The sequence below is a fragment of the Struthio camelus genome, chromosome 17 (genome assembly GCF_040807025.1).
Source record: "Struthio camelus isolate bStrCam1 chromosome 17, bStrCam1.hap1, whole genome shotgun sequence".
Taxonomy (NCBI): Eukaryota; Metazoa; Chordata; class Aves; order Struthioniformes; family Struthionidae; genus Struthio; species Struthio camelus.
This window is the reverse complement of record NC_090958.1, coordinates 5565086-5584088: the sequence shown is the minus strand read 5'-3', so window position 1 is coordinate 5584088 and position 19003 is coordinate 5565086. Positions and strand designations below refer to the sequence as shown.

At 41.9% G+C, this 19003-nt stretch overlaps 1 protein-coding gene across 2 annotated transcripts in view; it reads left to right on the top strand.

Annotated features, from left to right (window-relative positions):
* FBXW8 (F-box and WD repeat domain containing 8) overlaps positions 1-19003 on the top strand; it is a 59346-nt gene that overhangs the window by 15479 nt on the left and 24864 nt on the right. For both annotated transcript variants that reach the window (XM_068911226.1, XM_068911225.1), the window contains exons 5-6: positions 9857-10014; positions 17528-17724. In XM_068911226.1, coding sequence (XP_068767327.1) covers positions 9857-10014; positions 17528-17724 — 355 coding nt within the window. The remainder of the gene's footprint in view (positions 1-9856; positions 10015-17527; positions 17725-19003) is intronic.

Below are 19003 nucleotides of genomic sequence, written 5' to 3'. Positions count from 1 at the left end.
TTGTGTTTATCATTAAAATTTTATCGCAGTGGTTACGATGCTTGTTTTCTGGGTCAGACCTTGAATCCCTTTTCATTTGAGATGGTGGTGTTTGTGGTTACCTCACTCCCAATCAATGTTGTATTCACCAGCCTTTCTACAGTTACATGTCTCGAAGGATCTACTTTAAAGAGATGTTGTCCTCCCCCACCTGTCCATAATCAACTCAAATGTAGTTTATTTTTTAAGTCAGTTTACTTAAGAAATTATATTTCTGCCTACTTATAATCTTATAAATTAACATTAATTAGGTTCACTGTGCCTAAATATCTGTTTTCCATGAAGAATGCCTAGTTTTTTTCACCTTTTGTTAATAAAATCTTAAATCCCTCTTGGTTCTGTAAGCACGAGTACATTCAGACAGTAAAATCAGTACTGATTTATTTTTTTTTCCCCCCCTTAATAGTGTTGATGGACACACTGATGGACATCTGCAGTCGGAGGTTGGTCCTCCTTGAGATACAGATCTTGGAGCATGAATCTGCTAGTTGCTTGATCTCTGCTGTCATTACTTTGTGACTGGATTTACTGCTGCTGTTCATAGCTCTGAAAGCTTTCCAAATTAAAATGACAGCAGAAATCCATAATAAGGCAGGTATTCCAAAGGCTAAGAAGCGTTAAGTTGCTTGATGCTTTTTTGTCTTCAGTTTTCTTAGGCTGAATAAAGAGCGGGAGGCTTGTTAGTTAAGAGCTTGTATAAATGGAGATTTAAAGAGATGCCTTCCTCGTGCTGCAGAGACCAATCTAGCAGAAGCTGCAAGGAGTCCTGCCCTCCTTACGGGCTAGGCTGGCAATCAGCCCTTGATTCTTCTCTTGATATTTTAAATTCAGAGGTTTCCCCCCTTTCTCTAGTAAGTACTATCTCCTTTTCTAGCTATTTTATTCTTTTGAGTTAGTGGCTCTGGGTGTCTTGTAGATCAGCAGAGTAACGGTGCTTCCCCATTCAGGGAGGAACACACCGGACAGATGGTATTTCTCCTTTATTTGGGTAATGATGCTTGGCAGAGGCAAAAGAAGTGCTTTTTAAAATATCCTGTGTATTTAGGGGATTCGTGCATTTTAGAGGTAATGATAATGATACGTTTTGATTTTGTCCTATTGAGAAACTGAATGCACTCTACTAACTTTCGTACAGTTGCCTTCATTTTGAAGGAATCTTATGGGAGTTGCCCTTTAAACAGTGCAGTATCTTGGAACAATTTGGAACGACTTTCCAGGTAAGTCGTTTTGAGGAAAATACAGACCCATGAAAGTAGTTGCCACTATAGGGTAGGTTTCTTTGTTCTCTAAGATAACCTCCCACATTGCTTTCCTCTTGCTCAAAGGTGACCTGCAAATGACTTTTTAAAAAATGGGCTTGCTTTTAGCTTTGTAAGATGTGTGAAACTAGCCGAAAGGCCTAGAAACGCTTTTCTACACTTTTAAAAACTTAATGTCAACTCTCATCTAATTTGCTTTTTTTTTTTTTTTTTTTTAAAGCTACAGGGCTTATGGAGTATTCTCAAGGCATTTATTATTAGCTCTTGCATCTTAATTCAGCGTGCAGACCTGAGGAAACCAAAATATTAATTAGTCATGAAAATGAATATAAGTTAACAAACTGAATTTTTAAACAGCCTGACTAACTCCTTCCTTATTTAATTGCTTAAATTTCCCTTGTATAATGTTACAACTTTGATAGGTTGCTCCCTCCCCTCCTGGTGCCTGGGAGCCTGAATGTAAAACAAAGCGGTACAGAAGGATACCCGGGGTACCGGCCTTTTCCCTTCAACCTTCTCCAGGCCTTTGTTAAGAAGTAAAAAGCGTCAGACCTTTTTGCTTTCTCACATGGGTCATCTTCGGGAGGGTTGCAAACGGGGTGACATCATGAGTTCAGCAGGATCGGAAGGCAAAATACTGGAGTTAGGTAAGGTCAGGTTAAGTGACAAACACGTTGGTGAAAAAACAAGGTGGAACCAATAGCAGTAGCCTGAAACTGACTCTTTGTCAAAGCTCCCTCTCCAGTTCTGCCGGAGCTTTAAGCTGTTGGTTTACCTATAGCTTCTATTGGATGCGGAGGAAGGCGTTGCTGCAGTGAGACGCATTGTATGCGTAGTGATGCCTACTGTCCTCAAGTCACAGCAGTTGCTTTCGAGTTTGAACAGCCTGATTTTTCTGCTGAGGCCAGACTAATGCTGCCTCCTCTCCCGTGAACTTCTTTAATGTTTCATTTTTTAAAGTTTTCACACTTTGCAACTTCTGGGTTGTTGCCATCAGCACCTTAAAGTTCAGCTGATGCTTTTCCTCTCTGCTGTTTGCAGTGTGTTGCAGTTTGCAGTCCTTCCAATTTCTAAACAAACCAATGTACATATTCTTCAAAAGGTGTTTTCTCTCCTGCATATGAACCTGGAGCTGTTGCTTTATTTGTTGCGGTGTACCTTTTCCCTTTGTGAAACAGTATAGCAGCAATACTTCCCAAATTGCATCATAATTCCTCGCAAATTCTCTTGAAAGGAAGCATTTTTCACCTCCCTGGTAGCAGCCTTAGGCAGAACCCACAGTAGTATGTTTGCTTGGTTGGAGCAGCCAGTTTAATTAATAGACCTGGGCTGATGCAAGCCGCTAGAACCTCGATCTGAATGATGGGAGACTGTTGACCTTAAACAAGAAACTACTAGAGATGGTTTGACTTTCTTTAACTTCTACTTTTGTAAGTGTTCTTTAAACAGTTTTGCTTACCATTTAACCTTTATGCTTGTTTCTGTTCCGTTGGAATGACGTTTGCGTGCACTTAAAATTAAAAGCAAGGCATGTGGAAATAGTTAGGATGGTGAAATGTTAATTTTTTTTCAGATGGCAATGATAAGCCGCGGAAGAACTACATGCTATCTCCAGCAGCTTAACCCACTTTCTAGGCCTGTAATTTCCATGATGACCTCTTAAGAATGAGGTCATAAGCTCTCTACAGCTAAGTTTCTGTATGAGTGGTCCACAGGTGAAAGTTGGGTCATGAGCTGGAAAGTTAAGCTCCCAGCAGAAGAGTTTGGGAACTGATCGTAGGGACATTCAGAATACGTTTCCTGCACGTTACGTGTTAAACTGTTTCCAGATCATCTCGGTAGAAGTTGATCTTTTTCTCATGGCCATCCTCCATATAGCAAGTAACCCAAAATAATGTTTGGTTGGAATCGTGGACACCACTTTTCCTCCTTCAAGTTCTACTACTGTTATGATTGTTGCAAATACTGGTTTTGCTTAATCTCCATCTATTTTTTCTAGTATTGTTTATGAAGTGTAGCTTTCTGCCACTCCACTTAATAGCAGATAGTTTCCCCTTTTATATTACCTTTTGTATTTTATTTTTTTACCATGGTGTTCTATTTGTATTCCTTTCTGCCGTATGAAGTAGTGCTCGCTATTCCATCATTTGCATTCTTCAACTGCTACTAGACTGTGTTTGTTTGTTTGTTTTGTTTGTTTTTTGACTCCTTCCATTTAGAAATCCCTTAGCCAAGCTGTCTGTCCTTTAAGTATGTAGTGGCAAAATCAGTATCCCCAAATAACTGGAAATGAGGACATGGGAAGGCCTGGGAATTTTTAACTTCCATCCAGCACTACTCTGGGAGGTGTGTAAGATTGTGGTAAATGAATCTAAGCTGTCTGTCATTGCCCCCCATGCCAGGAAGAGTTATGGGTCTTAATTTTGAATATGAAGAAGGCTAAGGAACCCGTTTAATAATCTTAGTATTGTGTGTGCTGCAGTTCAGGTATCTTCTAACTCGAAGCATTTTTGATGAAGAGGTTTTTGAAATGAATTGTCACTTTCTTACTTGAGATTACAGAGCAGAAGCAGCTTTGGAGAGCAATTTGATCAAGCTAACAGAGGCATTTGTGGACTTGGGTTTGCATGTTTAACTGAACCTTATTATTCTCAAACCTACTGAAGTGGTCACTTCCTGGATAGGTTGATTAACTGCATGAAGGACTGGTTAGTTGCTTGTGGTGGAATAAGGAGGAAAGATTCGAGATGCTCATTGCAGCAAGACGATGCAAAATGTTCGTTATTTTACTTGCTTATCAGCAGGCATCCATTTAAACTGAACTATGGCTGGAGAGTGTTACTTGAACAAAATTCCTCCTGACTTCAATAAAATACTTGACATTGTAAGGACTTCATAATAAGATCTTCTGAGTATTAACAGATGGTCACAGACTGCCTGAAACAAAGTTCTTGGATATTTTTTGTTTTGTTGATCACTGCAGGTATCTGGAAACTGAACAGACTTTGCCTTCTGGAAATCAAACCTGACTGTGAAACAAAGGTTTTTCTTTCTCCTTCCTCTTTATTTTCCTTCTATGAATTCTTTAGAGAAAATATGAAAATAGAAACTGATTTGTGAAGTGCCTCATCAGAAATCTTTGGTGTTCAGACCAACTCAGCGTAGTAAGACTCGCCCTGGAAGGGTGTCCTTGACACGGTCTAGTCAATGATGGTCTAGTCGACCCACTTGTTTGAAGTAATATTCTGCGCTGCCAGCAGTAAGAAAGGCATGAAGGAAAGCAGTTTGTCTTTGTTGCTGCCATGGACTGAATGAGTAAAGCCTCTGCTGTTTAGAAAACGCTCCCGTTAACAGTTTCTTTTTGTGTGTATTTGTCAGTTTATATATTAGTTGCAGTTGTACTTTGCACAAACACTAATTAGACAGCCATCAACACGCAGGGCCAAAGGCTTACTAACAATGCAACTGTGATAGCAGTGTCTTAATTGGTTGAGTATAATTGTCATTAGGCAACGATAAAGACATCTGGGGCTCTGGAGAGAGATCAGGTTCCCCCTCCTCCTCTTTCCCAAATTTGTTCTGGCTATTGCTCTCCAACACAGTTGAGCTTTTTCAGATGAGATCCTGTGCTTTGACCAGTTTCCTGATGTTTTTCTCCTTATGAAATTGTCTGCCTCTTCAGTGCCACTTCATTAGAGCGGTACCCAGCCCCGGTGGCCGCTTCCTCCCGCACGTGCTCCACTCTTCACCACCTGCTGCCCAGCCACCGTGGGACTTCGGCAGCTTTTAACCCCCAGCTTCTTCTCCTTCAGACTTCTGCTTTCATTCCCGTGAAAGGGCACGAGGAAACTATTCATCTCATTATGACATCACTGCCAATAAAAAGAAATCAAAACGCTTTTGGTTAGCGAGCAGGTATTTTTATTCCTGGTATGTTTGTAGGTACCCTAGGAACTTAATTTTTTTTAAGCTCTTCTAAAACATATGCATTCAAACTATCATTGCACCATTTCAGTAAGGTTTTTATTCCTATTCGTAGAGCTCAAGTGCAATTTGCAGAGCGGTTTCTACAGATGTGTACATATCTGTCTAGAATTACAGAACTGACTTGTCAAGAAGTAGTATAGTTAGAAAAATATAGCCCGTGTCTGTCTTCTGTCACTGCTTCCCACTTATATACACTGAGATGTTCAGAAGACCATTTCTGTTCCCTTCCTTTTCTTTGAAGGATTTTTGAAGAGGCTTGAGAATAGGGAAGTGCTTTTCTGGTTAGCAGGTTTTTAGTAGTTGAAGACTCTTGTTTATCGCCAAGATAATCACAGGATGTGTTCAAGCTACGGGAAAATCTTCAGATTTCTTGTTTGAAGCAAACATGTTACTTGGAATTAAATTTCTGCCCTGCACTCTGGGCAGATGCTGATATTTATGGAAGCATGTTCATAAATATATATTTAATACATAATGTAGAAACCAACTTTTCAGTATCTATGAAACGTACATCTAAACGCCTCTGTTTCAAGAAAACTAAGTGTCTTGTGGGTAAACCAAGCTGTATGAACATATAAAATAATGGGACTTAATCCCATCTTTCATTAAGTTAAATTTAAATGACTTCTGCTTGACTCTCTGTCCAGAGCAAAGTGAAATGCAAGTCCACCAAGGAAGCAGAGTTCCTTGGGTGAGGAGTCTCTGGTGGATGCTGTAAGGGAAGAAGGGCTGTATCTGGTGCATGGTGAGAGGAGGGTGCAGACCCAGAGCTGAAAGCTGGACACTTTGTGGATAAAGTACTTCGGAAGGCATCAGGGAGAGGATATCTGGGGAGGGAGAAACTTGGGATTGTAAGTTTTTTGTTTTCTGCTCCGCCTTGTGCTCAGGAAGGCAAGACTTTGTACATCCTGTCTAAATAAGTAAATGAGGTATGATCTCTAGTAAGAGTCCCCCCCCACACACACACCCCACAAACCTGACAACCAAGCATTTCTAGCTTTATATTAGAAGGTGGTGGGAGTATGTACCTGCCACCGAGATCATCATCTCAGTACCTCCAGTGGGGAGGGGGGGGGGGGACCCCAGGCGCAGCTGAATGCTGTTGGTATTGCAGACTACAGAATCTACTTAATGTCTTATTGAAAAGAAGTTATTTCACTCCAGCGGAAAGGTGTGTGAACTTTAGGTAGTCATCTCAATAGAAAAATCAGTAACGGAAAGAGTTTGGAGGGCTGTGCCTGTTTGGTGATGGAAGACTTAAATCTAGGGTTGCTTCATTCAGTAGCTGGTAACCCAAACTAAGTTTTCATGGGGAAATGTAAAAGTTGCTGTGGTAGAGAATGAATAGCAATACTGAAATTATCCAAGAACAGGATCTGTACAGTGCAGCATGTTTTTCTCTTGAGCTGTATATTGACACGGCAGATTGGTCAATTATCCGAAATAAAGCAGCCTTTTTATTTTTTTACTGCAAGGCAATGTTTTAATAGTTTAAAAGCCTTTTGTTGTGGTTACAAATTGAGAGTATGTTGCTCTTTACAACAGCATTACAAGCAGGGAGTTGAACCATTAAATTTTTAGTTCCAAATTGGCTTCGTCTGCGTTTGAAATTCTTCCAGTTCAGTTCTGATACCAGCCCAGTGTATGCTGGAAATGGGTGAAGATGGCCAACAGAGTAGGTTGTCAGCTGAAGAGGAGGTTTCTATCTCCCTTTTCCCCATTCTGCTTTCCTGCTTAAACCCAGACCCCCACTCACTCCTGTTTCTACTGTGGTCTTGTAGTGTCTAGGAGTCCGTTGGGTTTGTTGCATGGGGTCTTTGTTGGGGGTGGCAGAAGAGCACAGCTTCACACCTCTTCTCTTAGAGGAGAGCTCTTGCAGCAGGTACCTCTCAGCCACGGGTGAGGAAGAGGATAAGCAGGAGGAGGAGGCTGCAGAGTGGTGCTACGATGCAGAGCCTACCAAGCATAGGCAGTGCCTGTGTTTCACAGGTCCAGCACAAACACGTGAGAATTTCAGTCAGATTTATTTCAAACTCGTAGTCAGAAATGTGTTGTGGTTTTGGTTCAGTTTGAACTTAACAGTATAGATGGTTCAGATTCTTCTTCGAGAAAAAAGAGAATAATTCAAACTAGATTTTCAGTCAGTTAAATTCTGTGATTAAAGGAATTTAAGCACTTATTGTGGTACTGCAGTGTTGGATCTTTAATTCAGCGGTTGCAGTCAACGTTATTTTTTATGCATGTTAGCATGTGTTGAGTCCTGCAGCAGTTGTGTTACATGCTCTGTAGAGTATGTGCTTATAGAATTAGCAAACCTTGCATCTCTTCTTTATTCCCCTCATTCTCCTCTTCTAAACCCACTCGCCTTTCTTTTTAGGTTCCTAGGTTGGACTATATGCCAATGAGCATGTATGTGCGCTAGGAAGAGACGCTGTTCTTCCTTGCTTGTTTTGGGATGAAAATTGAGTATTCTGTCACTTAGCTCTGTCATCTGTAACAGTATTTGGGGTCTCCCTTGAAGTTCACTTTTCAGGGTTGTATATTGACAAAAAAACTTTGGCTTCCTCCCTGAGACTTTGGCTTCCTCCCTTCCTCCCTTCTAGTCTTTGCAGTTAGGCAGGAGAAGCCTGAAAATGCAAGTCTTACTGAACCAGACATCAAAAGGGAAATGAAAAGCGGTCCAGAAGTAAATGTTTCCAAAATCTTAAGCATCTCTTTTGTTGAATGGGGCTACAGCAGATGTTTGTGATTACCTGACTTGAATAAAATTTTGATTGTTTTTGTCTCAAAAGTTTAAAATTGATCAGAAAAGAGAACTTTTTCAGTTTTGTAAACTGAAGAGATTTGCTATGGACTGACCTGGACAGCTGGTTCTTTTCAAAATGAAAGGTTTTGCTGTGGTTTGGGGAAGGTTCTTTCTTGATCTGTTCTTTTTAAATAGCGTTACTGTAAAATGGAAACGAAGGCAAGATTCCCAGGGCTGTTTGGATCTTAATTGCAAAAGGAGGAAAAGAGGGAAGTGCTATCGGACCCGATTCGGTGTCTTTTATTTTGCAGTAGAAAGCGCTGAACAGGAAGCTGGGTGGCAAGGACTCAGTTCTCTCTGATTCAGTGCAGACAATTAATGTGCATCTCTTTCCACCTGACAGATCTCACCACCCCCTTAGGCACTTTAATTAGTTGTATAAAGTGGAGCATTTTCACCCGGAGATGTTGAAAGTAATCTGCTCCAGAATACCTGTAGCCCCATTGTATGGTACCCTCCTAAGAACCAGGTAACCTGAGTTGAAGTCCAGCATCTCCAGAACCTTTATCCAGCACCTTCCTTCATCTCCTTTGTCAATAAACTATTTTCTTAACATAATTCTGCAGCATTATTTTCCTCACAAATGTAGGACAGCCAGATTTCTGCCCTGTAGACCTTTGAAGCTAGTAAGAATCATTCCATTGAAATATTTGTATATATATATAAAATACACACACACACACACACACACACACACACACACACACACACACACACACGCATATATGTATACAATTTTTTTTTTCTCCAAAAAGCCGGGAAACACCTTTTTAGGGCAGAAGCTGTCGCTCGGGTGTGGCAGCGAAAGCCATCAGAGGCTGTTTGACAATATTAAGCACTGCAATTCTGTCAAAACTTAAATAACTCTTGAGCTGTTCCAGATTGTGTTCTTCGACCAGCTGTAGAGGGAGTTTCTCCTCCACTTTGCCCAGAGGATGTGGGAGTGTTATTTTTTTTCTTAGTAGTACGTTGTTGAGTGCCTCAGCATAGATAGCGTAGAAGGAGTTGGGTGTTGCTTGCGGTGTTACGCCCTCCGTTCATTTAGGTTTATTCAGTATTATCTGAGAAGCCTATTTCTATTGTTTTTTTCTTGTGAGCAGAGTAAACTGTGGTTTGAATGGAGTTTTACTTTAGTAAGAGAGCCTCTTTGAGGAAGGAAGCACTGCCTTAATTCTAAAGACAATGCTTAACTGTATGAATAAATTAATTAGTGGTCAGAGGTGTAGGCAAGTCTGATCTGTTGATGAAACACTGAGAAGTTTATTCCTATAAAGAGCAGTCGGTTGGATGGTTGTCTGCACGTGAATGCCTGTGTGTAGGTGCATAAATACTCTGATTAAGCAACCGTTCTCTGGCACAACCACAGTCACAATTTTTTTAAAGACCAAAAGGGAACAGACTGAAGTTTTGCCATGCAGTAATTTAGACTTTTTCCTGGTTAACTCTTTCTCTTGTGCCCAGCTTGCATTCTCTCTGTACAGTTAATATTGATAGTTGGTAACCTGTGCTAGCTAGATTGTGTCATTCTTGTAGCTCCGTTTTACCTGCCTGTCTTGGTAGACTTGATGCTGCATTCAGTAAATGGGGGGAAAAAATTGAATAAAGTCAATGGAATTATATACAGCCTACGTAAACATGATGAGAATCCATCTAGGACCTATATCATGGTGTTGGGTTTTAGAGACACTTCTGATTTCCTCCTCCCTTCTCCAGCAGCTACCTCTTTTCAGATGTTTTTGGAATGAATAATAGCCTCCTTTTCCAGATATACATCAGGGGAAGTGAGGTTGTGGGACACGCGCACCTGGGACTACACAGCCCCCATCCTGGAACCAGTGCACGGTCCTGGCGATGCTGGACCTCCACCACATGTCTCCTTTGTGAGGATAAACAGCTCCCTGGCTGCGGCGGCTTACGAGGATGGTAAGTAACCACAACTCTCCTTCCTATTTAAAAAAAAAAAAATAAAAGAAAGAAAGAAAAAAAGAAAAAAAGCTTTACAAAAATGAAGCAGCTGTGCTCAGCTTTTTGTGTGTCTGTAATCCTGTGCACACACACGCACACACACACGCACTTGCTTTTATGTGAGGAAGTTGGCCAATAACCCTAAATGCATTAGGAGGCATTGGAACATAGCACCCATTAAAACTGATGTTTAATTCCTCCTGGAGCTACTGTGCAAAGCTTGAGTGCCAGGCTGTAGTCCAGCCAAACTATCTTAAGTAAATAACTTGTTTTGCTATAAAAATATTAAATATTCTTCCACCAGCCCTCCCTTCTGCCCACTCGCCCTTAGGGTGCTGTGAGGCTTTGTTATGGGAATACTGGTAAACCTGCTTGTCTGGTTAAACCGTATCCTCCCTTGTTCCCTGCGTGGTGTGCAGATGCACGTTTTCTTAGCTGTTAGTAATTTACAATGTTGGGTTATTATATGAGGGTGACAAGGAAAGGTTTGGCATGTCTGTCGCTAAAAGTATCCTCCTCTTTGATACAGAGAAATAAAAACTGTGACCTAGTATTTAATGAAACTAATTGTGTCCTGGTTATACGCATTGATTCAGATATACTGAGGTGTTTTTACATAGTGGAGGAGAACAAGAGCTAAACACCAACTATAAAACTGCTGCGTGAGGGAACAGCAATTGAAAAAGTCAGGTGTGGACAGTGTTAGACGATCGGGGGTCTAGTGAGTTGCCCAGGCAGAACTTAACTCCTGTCATCTGTCTTTAAATTCTGTGATTTGACACTTGAACAGCTCTCCTCTGGTACGAACCAAGAGGTTTGTAAAGCTATGGAGTTTTGTACGCGTACTTTCTTTGATACTGGCGTTTGCCTGCGGAAGCAAAACCAAAAGATACTCCAAACCGCTTCTGATCCATATATTTTATTTTTAAGGTGAAATTAATGTTTTATGCCTGTAAACAAATGTTTAAGATGATCAACGCTCTTAGTATTGTGTACTTGAGTCACAGGGTATTATGACGCACAGTGGCAGCTTTAAGTGCTGGGGTTTTGTCCAGTGTGCCAAACAATGAAAATAGCAGAGGTTCTCTTGCTTGTCTTCTAGTCTTCAAATAATCTAATAATCTGTTTGCTTTGGGTTTTTGTTGTTGCTGTTTTTTTTTAATGTTGCTTATCTTCAGCTGTATGTGCATTGTGGATAAACTAGTGTGCGTAAAGCCGGGCATCCTTATTCTTTTGGGTAGAAATTTTAATCGGCTGTGTGATGTGAGGGCAGTCACTCTGATTTTTTGGTCAAAGTAGATTATTTTCTACGTCAATAGGGAATTTTAAAAGTTGATTTTTATAAATGCTTACCAACTGGGCTCTCAAAGCGCGTGTTTGCAGTTCGGTGGAGAGAATTATCTTAAACTTAGTCAGGAGCTGGGGGGGGGGACTTTGAAGAGAAGGTGTTTGATTGTTCTTTGTTGCACTTTTGCAGCACCCTTCCCTCTTTGTTTGTAAGTTTGCCTAACGCAGCGAAGCCATCTGCTAGCGTTGGAGGTGGAGCTGTCAGGCCAAGAGTCTAGACTTCGCTGCCGAATCGCTGGCTAGCAGACTCGTTTGGATAACATCAGTTTCTCCCGGTTCAGCAGAGCTCACGCAGCGATGTCCTTGGCATCCGATCGCGGGGAGGGACTAACCGGCAGGCTCCGCTCGCTCCATGCCTGCCGTACAGCGCTATTCTGCTGGTTCGGTAGTAGCAAACTGCTACCCGAGGCGTATGAAATAAAGCAAGGGAAAGGCGGTGTCTTATTATTGGGATGCCTGCACCTACAGTGAATTGCAGCTCCGCGATGGCGCTGAAGAAGAAACGGGAATGTGACTTCAGGTGAACGTTTGCGATGGTGTCAAGCCTCTGAGAAACAAGCCGCAAGGAGAAGTAAACGAGAGAAAAATGTGCGGGGAGAAAATGAAGTTCCTTCCGCCCGTGCCAACGCTCAGTAGGGGCGCTGCCCGTACACCTGGGGCAACGGGACTTGGCAGCTCGATCCACAGTTGTGATTTTTGAATTCCAACCCACTGGCCTCATATTTCTTCTGCCTTGTTTCCTATTGTCAGCACTGGCAGGCGTCCAGTTTGATTTTACCACTAATTGTGTTGCACGTTACCGAACTGAAATGAATCAAATCAAAATGCTTTTCCTGGAGCATTAGAGAAAGCAGGCGAGGGTTCTGGGTAATGAGCAGATGCTGCTAATGCAGGGACAGGAGAGGCCGTGCCAGGACTCCATCTGCTCCGTGCTTGCCTGGCTTTGGCCGCGAGCCACAGCTTTTGGGAAACAGCAGTCTCCTTTAGCCATCAGTCTCCCCCCACCCTCCGGAGCCTCATAGTTTGACTTGAAAACACTGTGGTGCAACAAGAGAACGTGCTTTTTTTGTTTTTTGTTTGTTTTTTAATGCTATATATCAAGACTCATGTGTGCATGTGAAAGAGGGATGCAGTGCTGCCCCATCCGTGATAATGCTTCAAGACCTGCTTGGGAAGAGTTGGTGGTACTTCACAAGTAGCAAAGTAGCAACTTGGAGCAAAGGAAAGTGGCTGCTGCCCTGATCAGAGGTGTGCTTGCTTGTTGGCAGGCTCCACAAAGGGATTTTGGCAGTGCTCCTTCCTGGGACTAGAAATCTGCTGTCTTGTCCACTGTGCCCTTAAAGCTGCTGGCGGCTGTTGTCCACTCTGTACCCAGTTTGCAGTGGTCGGAAATGGGGTGATATGTTTGGAGCCCTCTTCTAAGTTCCAGGACATGCTGCAAAATAGCCAGAGCGGGAAACAGCGGCTGCCTTGAATACAGGAAAGAGTTTTTGAAGAAAACTATGTACTGTGCAGCGCTATATTTATTCATATTAGCTATAATTGAGCTAGCATGGTATATCTGCATTAAACTGCTGCCTTATCTGTGCAGGTGGCTATGGATGCAAAACCCTCCTCATTTCATTGGTATGTGTCTTCACATCAAGATCAGGGAAGTCTGTCTCTTGGGTCATCAAGCTGGGAATGAAATACAGACTTTCTCATCTGTGTTTTTTCTGGAGGAACAGTACAGGGACAGTGACGTTCAGAAATCTATATAGTAAGAGTTGTGGGGATAAAAGCCTAACAATGTTTGTTTGACGCTGATGTGGTAATGGCAAACGTGAAGACAGGGCTGCTGTGGTTGAGGTCCAGTCTCTTGTCACTCAGTAAAGCAAGGAGTGATTATACCCTCTGCAAGCTGTGAAGCAGCAGTGAAAAACAAAAGTGTACAGTTTTAGTTAGTAAACACCAAGCATCTACTAAAATGTGATTTGATATGTGCTGGCCGTCCCTAAAACGAGAAATGATTTTGGGGGAAACTCAGAATTTAAGATAGCAAGCTTTGAGACTTCAGGCTGGTGCTGTTTTTCACCTGCATATTTCCTTAATTATTTGTACTTTGCAGAAGTATGATGTTACATGAAAATTATAAGGAAGTAAATTAATGTTCCCACCTTGGAGGGAAAAGCACTTTTTTTTTTTTTTTTGCCTTTAAGCTTAACTCAAACTAGGTCAGGAACGTGACCTGCGAGCAGGAGCAGCATCATACAGACAATGTGAATTAAGCAGATTCTGGCTTTCCTGTGCGGTTGCTTAGGGGCTGAAGTGAACGAGTACGAAAACCAGGAGCATGTCCAGATTTCCTGCTCTAGCATATATATAAATCTGTAGTTGCGTGATGTTTTGTCTTGTTTTTTTCTGTCAGATTTAAATTGCCCTACATCTTTTATAAGGTTAACAGCTATCGTTAGCTCTACCGGGTCAGGGAGGAAGAGCTGATGTGATGGGTCATTAGGGTCTGAACCTAGGAACTTCAGCACCAAGACACGGACCTCCCGCCGCTTCGATGAAGGGTGGCTGGTAGCAGTAGTAGGCAGCCGTCCTCTGTTGTGGATAGCTTTTAGAAGGAGCTGTGGTATGCCGCTATAATATTTAGAAATGTGATTTTTGCCCTTTTTTTTTTTTCTTGCCTCTGTGTTTGTACAGCCCTTCCCTATTATAGGATTAGAGCATTTTATATGAAAAATGACACTTTGTTTTGTGGCAGAAGTGTTGCATTTTGCACCAGAGAGAATTCTGTGAAAATGTAAAAACAGCTGCTTTTGCAGGATGTCTTTTGTGCTTCCGGCTGTAAAGAAGGGAATATATGAGACTGGGACTGTTAATACAGAACAGCTTCCAGTCATTCACCTTTGTTATAGAAAGAGCATGTGAAGTACTCCATTGATGCTTTCTAAAACTGGACTGTCATCAGGATCACAATGCACTGTACTTAAATGGCACAACAGACTGGTACTTAAACATTTTATCTAAATATCTTAATCTTCTTCTTGCACTGAAGTTGTTTTCTCGAGCCAAGTTGAAATACAAGCAAGCTGTAAAGCTTAAATCAGTTTGAGGAGTTACTGTTGGGAGTAATCAGAATTGTGGTGCATATTTTAGCATGTCAAAGTGAATATTCCTAATAATTTCAGCATAATGACTTTCTTACGCTTTTAAGAGTCCAATATTCAAAAAAAAAAAAAAAAGATACTACGTGCCTACAACCTTAACTTCACCTTAGCAAAGATTTTTTTTTTTTGTTGGGAATGAAGCGTTGGCCACAGCTGGAGGCAGGAAGATAGACTATGTAAAGCAGTGATCTCATCTGCACTGGTAAATCTTGCACCTAATTTTTTTTTATGTCACCATACCAATAACTTTAATGGTGGCCTTTCCTTTTTTTTTTTTCCCCCTCCCCCTCCTCCCTCCTCTTTGGCTATCACATGAACATGATTGACTAGTGCAAAGGCTTGCACACTAATAAATACCTTGCACTGTTTCGGGAGTGAAACACTCCTCTGCAATCATAAGTTAGCGCTGCTGGAACTAGTAATGGCTTCACCTACAGACGGACGCCGTGGAGAGTTTGCCTTTTCTATGTAAAACCTAGTAAGGTTTTCCTGCCGTCGTACCCAAGTGCGTACACATACGGAGTAGTACCTGCTTTTGGAGGAGAGGGAGAGAAGGGAGACACAGGGATCCTTTGGTCAGGGTCTTTCCTAGTGAGCGAAGATGCTGTCGCTCTTGGTCCTCACATGCCTTTTGAGTTCTCCGTTTCCCTCCTTACGTCATGCTTCGTCCTTAGACAGGCCTTAACTCGCTACTGTACGAGCCGTTTATTCTTTTGATGTTATCCGGGATGTTTTGCACCACGTTGTGCATCAGGTGTTGCCCGCACTGTGTTTGCCTAATGGAAGTGTTAGATGTGTTGGACAGACATTGAACTGTTGAACCTCTGGTAAAAAGACAGGTACCTGCCTTGAACAGAGCATATTACTGCCTGACCCCTTTTCTCTGTTTTCTGCTTTGTGATATTTAAGATAGAATAATGATAATGGCTTTTTTGCCCAAATTTGGAGAGCAGAACTCCAAATTCCAGCTTTTTCTCAGTTTTCTTGTGTGGTCAGAACAGGCTTTTATGACTCGGGTCTCTCTCTTTTTTTCTTTTCTTTTCTTTTTTTTTTTGATATTTTGCAGAACCTTAATACGCTCTGTTTAAAAAAAAAAAAAAATCGGTGAAATACTCATTGCAGAGGTGTACAAAAGACTTCACTGAGAGCAAGTCAAAAGCGATCTTTAACTGGCATAAATGTTCTGCCGAAAAAAGGAGGGGGGGGACGGATGGGAAAGCGTTCCTGCCAGGCGAGCTTAGCTGTGATACTCGTCGTCTGTTGACATCACTAAAATTTAGATGACTGTTGATTAAATCTGCTCTTGGACAAGCTGTAGGAGAGATGAGGCTTCACCGGTTCCCTTGGCGCTGGTGGGGGGCCGCGGAGGTGCCGCGACGGCCCGGCCGTGCCTCTGCCAAGCCTCCGCGCTGGGCGGGTTGATCGTCCAAGGACGCCGTAGCCTGCGCTGCCCGGTTGTGTTTGTTAACTTGTTTTAGGGGTGTGTGTGCACGCTGTCGGCTACGGTTCTGTTTTTCGAAACCAGTTTAGCAGTTATTTACCTTTCAAGCAATTAACGTAATTACCATTATGCTAAGAAGTAATTTTGGGAAGTTCTGCTCTGAGCCCTTATGACTCCATCGGGACAGTTTTAGTCGGGGCTTATCTTTTTGATGGAAGCCTAATTGCAGTTTTGGCTTTGTGTAAACAAACAGAGGCAGCTAATTGTTTAGGCAAATAGCAGATTAATTTAAATATGCATCCCTAATAAAACAAAAATGGTCTCCATTATGGTGCTCATTCCCATGGGGAGGAATATAAATATTCAGTGGGAGTGCCATTAGACGGGGATCTTAAGGATTATCTGCATTATTTCACATGGGTAGCACTTTCCAGATACCAAATAATCTTTACAAAAGCAAACATAAATCAATTTAAACTCATTTAGATACCATTTTGCTATATGCAGTTTCATTACCACACTCTCGCTTCGCCTCCTTTGGGACGCAGGAGGAGTGTTTGCAAACTGGCATTGGTGCCCGTCCACAGCTGTCTGTCAGAGCTTTTATGTCTCCTTTTGAAGGAAGAGCTACCATTAATCACTTCATCATTAATGGCCATGCTAAAGTAGAAGGACGGCTTCTGCAGCTCCAGTCCTGTCTGTCGTGTTTGAAGATTGCTTCTCCGTTAATTCAGTGCAAAGGTGGCTCAGAAGTCTCCAGTGCTGTCTGGCCCGTCTGTTCTGTTAATACGCTCCTGATTGCTCTACGTTACTCATGTTCAAATCTTTGGCTTAATGTATCATGCTTTTAAATAGACTATTGGTGGTTTGTGCAGGGGAAAAGTGCCCATTTGTACTCTTACTTTCTTTAGAGTTTGTGTTCTGTAGCTTTCTGAAAGCAATGACCTCTTTAACACTTTCTGGATTTCGGGATTAGGAGTTTTGCTGCTGGTTGCAAAGCGTGTGTTGAGAATGGCCTTGAAATCGCTGACCTGGTTGCTCCGTTTGCAGAGTTTTAGATTCTTCACTCTGTAAAACTTTTCTGTGTGCAGTAGAATTGCTTAAATTTGAATGTGCGTTCTCTCTCCCCTTTTTTTTTTTTATTTTTGGTGCTAATTAGGGACAAGTATATAATAGAACAAGAGCTTAAGTATCTGTTTAAATCTGATTTTCCCCAAAAGCTGAAGAGTGGGAGAGGTCAGGCAGCCTTCCTCAAGGTAGATACCAATGTTATCTGAAAGTCAAAAAGTAAGAATTGCAGCAGAGCCTCTAACACCAGAGGCCGTGATTTCGGAAAGTTCTGCCCTGAGCCAATTATGTCCTGCTGTGCGCTTTCCCAAAGTTCTGGTTTCCTGCCCTGGACTCTCTTTTTTTGTGTATTCACCCTTCTCGTCAGAATGCTTACATGCTTACATTTTCAAACGGTCTTTAAGGTTTGGTTAAATTCTCAGATAACGCAGAGCTGCTTGTGTTGTGCTTTTGTATGCAGGAACTGTTAGTGTTTGGAGTCTGATGGTGGGGCGGGAGCCCATCCATCGTTACCAGCACAATCAGAGGATTCAGGCTTTGGCTCTTGGTTCGGAGGGTGCAGCGGTAGCGACGGCATCTGGCTTCGAGGTCAAAGTGGAAAGCCCTAATGACAGGGAGTTCTGGCAAACTACAGAAACATTTGAAATCCAGAAATTGGTGAGTCTCCAGGCTATGCAACTTCATTCCATACGCTCCTCGTTCCAGGAGCTTCTGATCCACTAATTATTTCTGGTATGGTTAAGAGGGATCTTACAAAAATCTTACAAGAGTGTTGCGTGAACTAGACAACAGCATTATCAGCTAGAGGCTGTGATTTTGTAGCAGGTTAATGGATGAGGCTTTCATCACTGAAGAGCAAGGGTGAAATGCTGGCTTACGCTACAAGTGAAAATGAATAGGAGTCCATATGGTGCAGGAGGTTGGCTGTTTCTAATTTTTTTTTTTTTTTTTTTTTTGTCAACATTAAACTAAGTTGGCTCATTTTGTAAATCGGCATTCTCGCATGGAATTGGAGCTAACACGGAAGGTCTCATTCCAGATCATCGCTATCTGATTAATTCTGAGGCAGGATATTGCAGATGAGCTAATAGGATCACTTGTGAAGCTGTAACTAGTTGTGCAGCTTCTGTAGGTTGCACCTTCTGTCACTGAAGTTTTGAGACTATTTCTCCCCCATCGCAAGGCGCTGACTTGTACAGCTAGTGGGTAAGAAGTTGTGATCTAAAGCGTTCCTGATGCATCCCCTCTTTCAAAACTAATTCAGTTTTATACTACCTAAAAATAACCAAAATCCCGAAGCAATTATAACAAGTTTCCCAGTAAAAATGTTAAAACAACAACACAAGCCTCCATTGTAGTTAGATCCATTTTACTCTTGCATCGTGCTTGCTGTGAAATGTCAGTTTGCAACACATGAAAGATACACCCAAGACACTGCTGTTTCTTCTAAAGCTGTGTTAGAAACTGGGTGTGCTGGTAAAAGGGGTTCAGCCCTTTCCATAGTGAGACTATTAAGCAGTGTCTTAACCATTGACTGAAATGGGAAGAGCGAGCCACATCGCTCTTGCCTAGTATCGTTTTTGTGATCTACTAGAAGATTGGGGAGCTGAAATTTGAGGTGTCCCTTTCCAGCGCACTGTGTTCACCTTCTAACCGTGGTATTTCCTTTGTGTGCTTTAGCCTTGTGATGGCCTCTTGCTTGTCTCTTGTTAATCCTTGTTCTTTACCTTCCTCTGTAAAATGCGTCTGTTCAGTCTTCTTTCCTTGATGTGACGTTTTGGTGTGTTCTGTTGTAATGTCTTCTGTTTTGTTTTTTAAGTGGGCTCATTCTAAAGACAGTGAGCTTGATTTTTGTCACAGGAGCTGAACTCACAGATTTGCAGAACTGAAGTTAGTATTCAATCTTTGTATAAATTTAGTTTGTAAGGAGGATGAT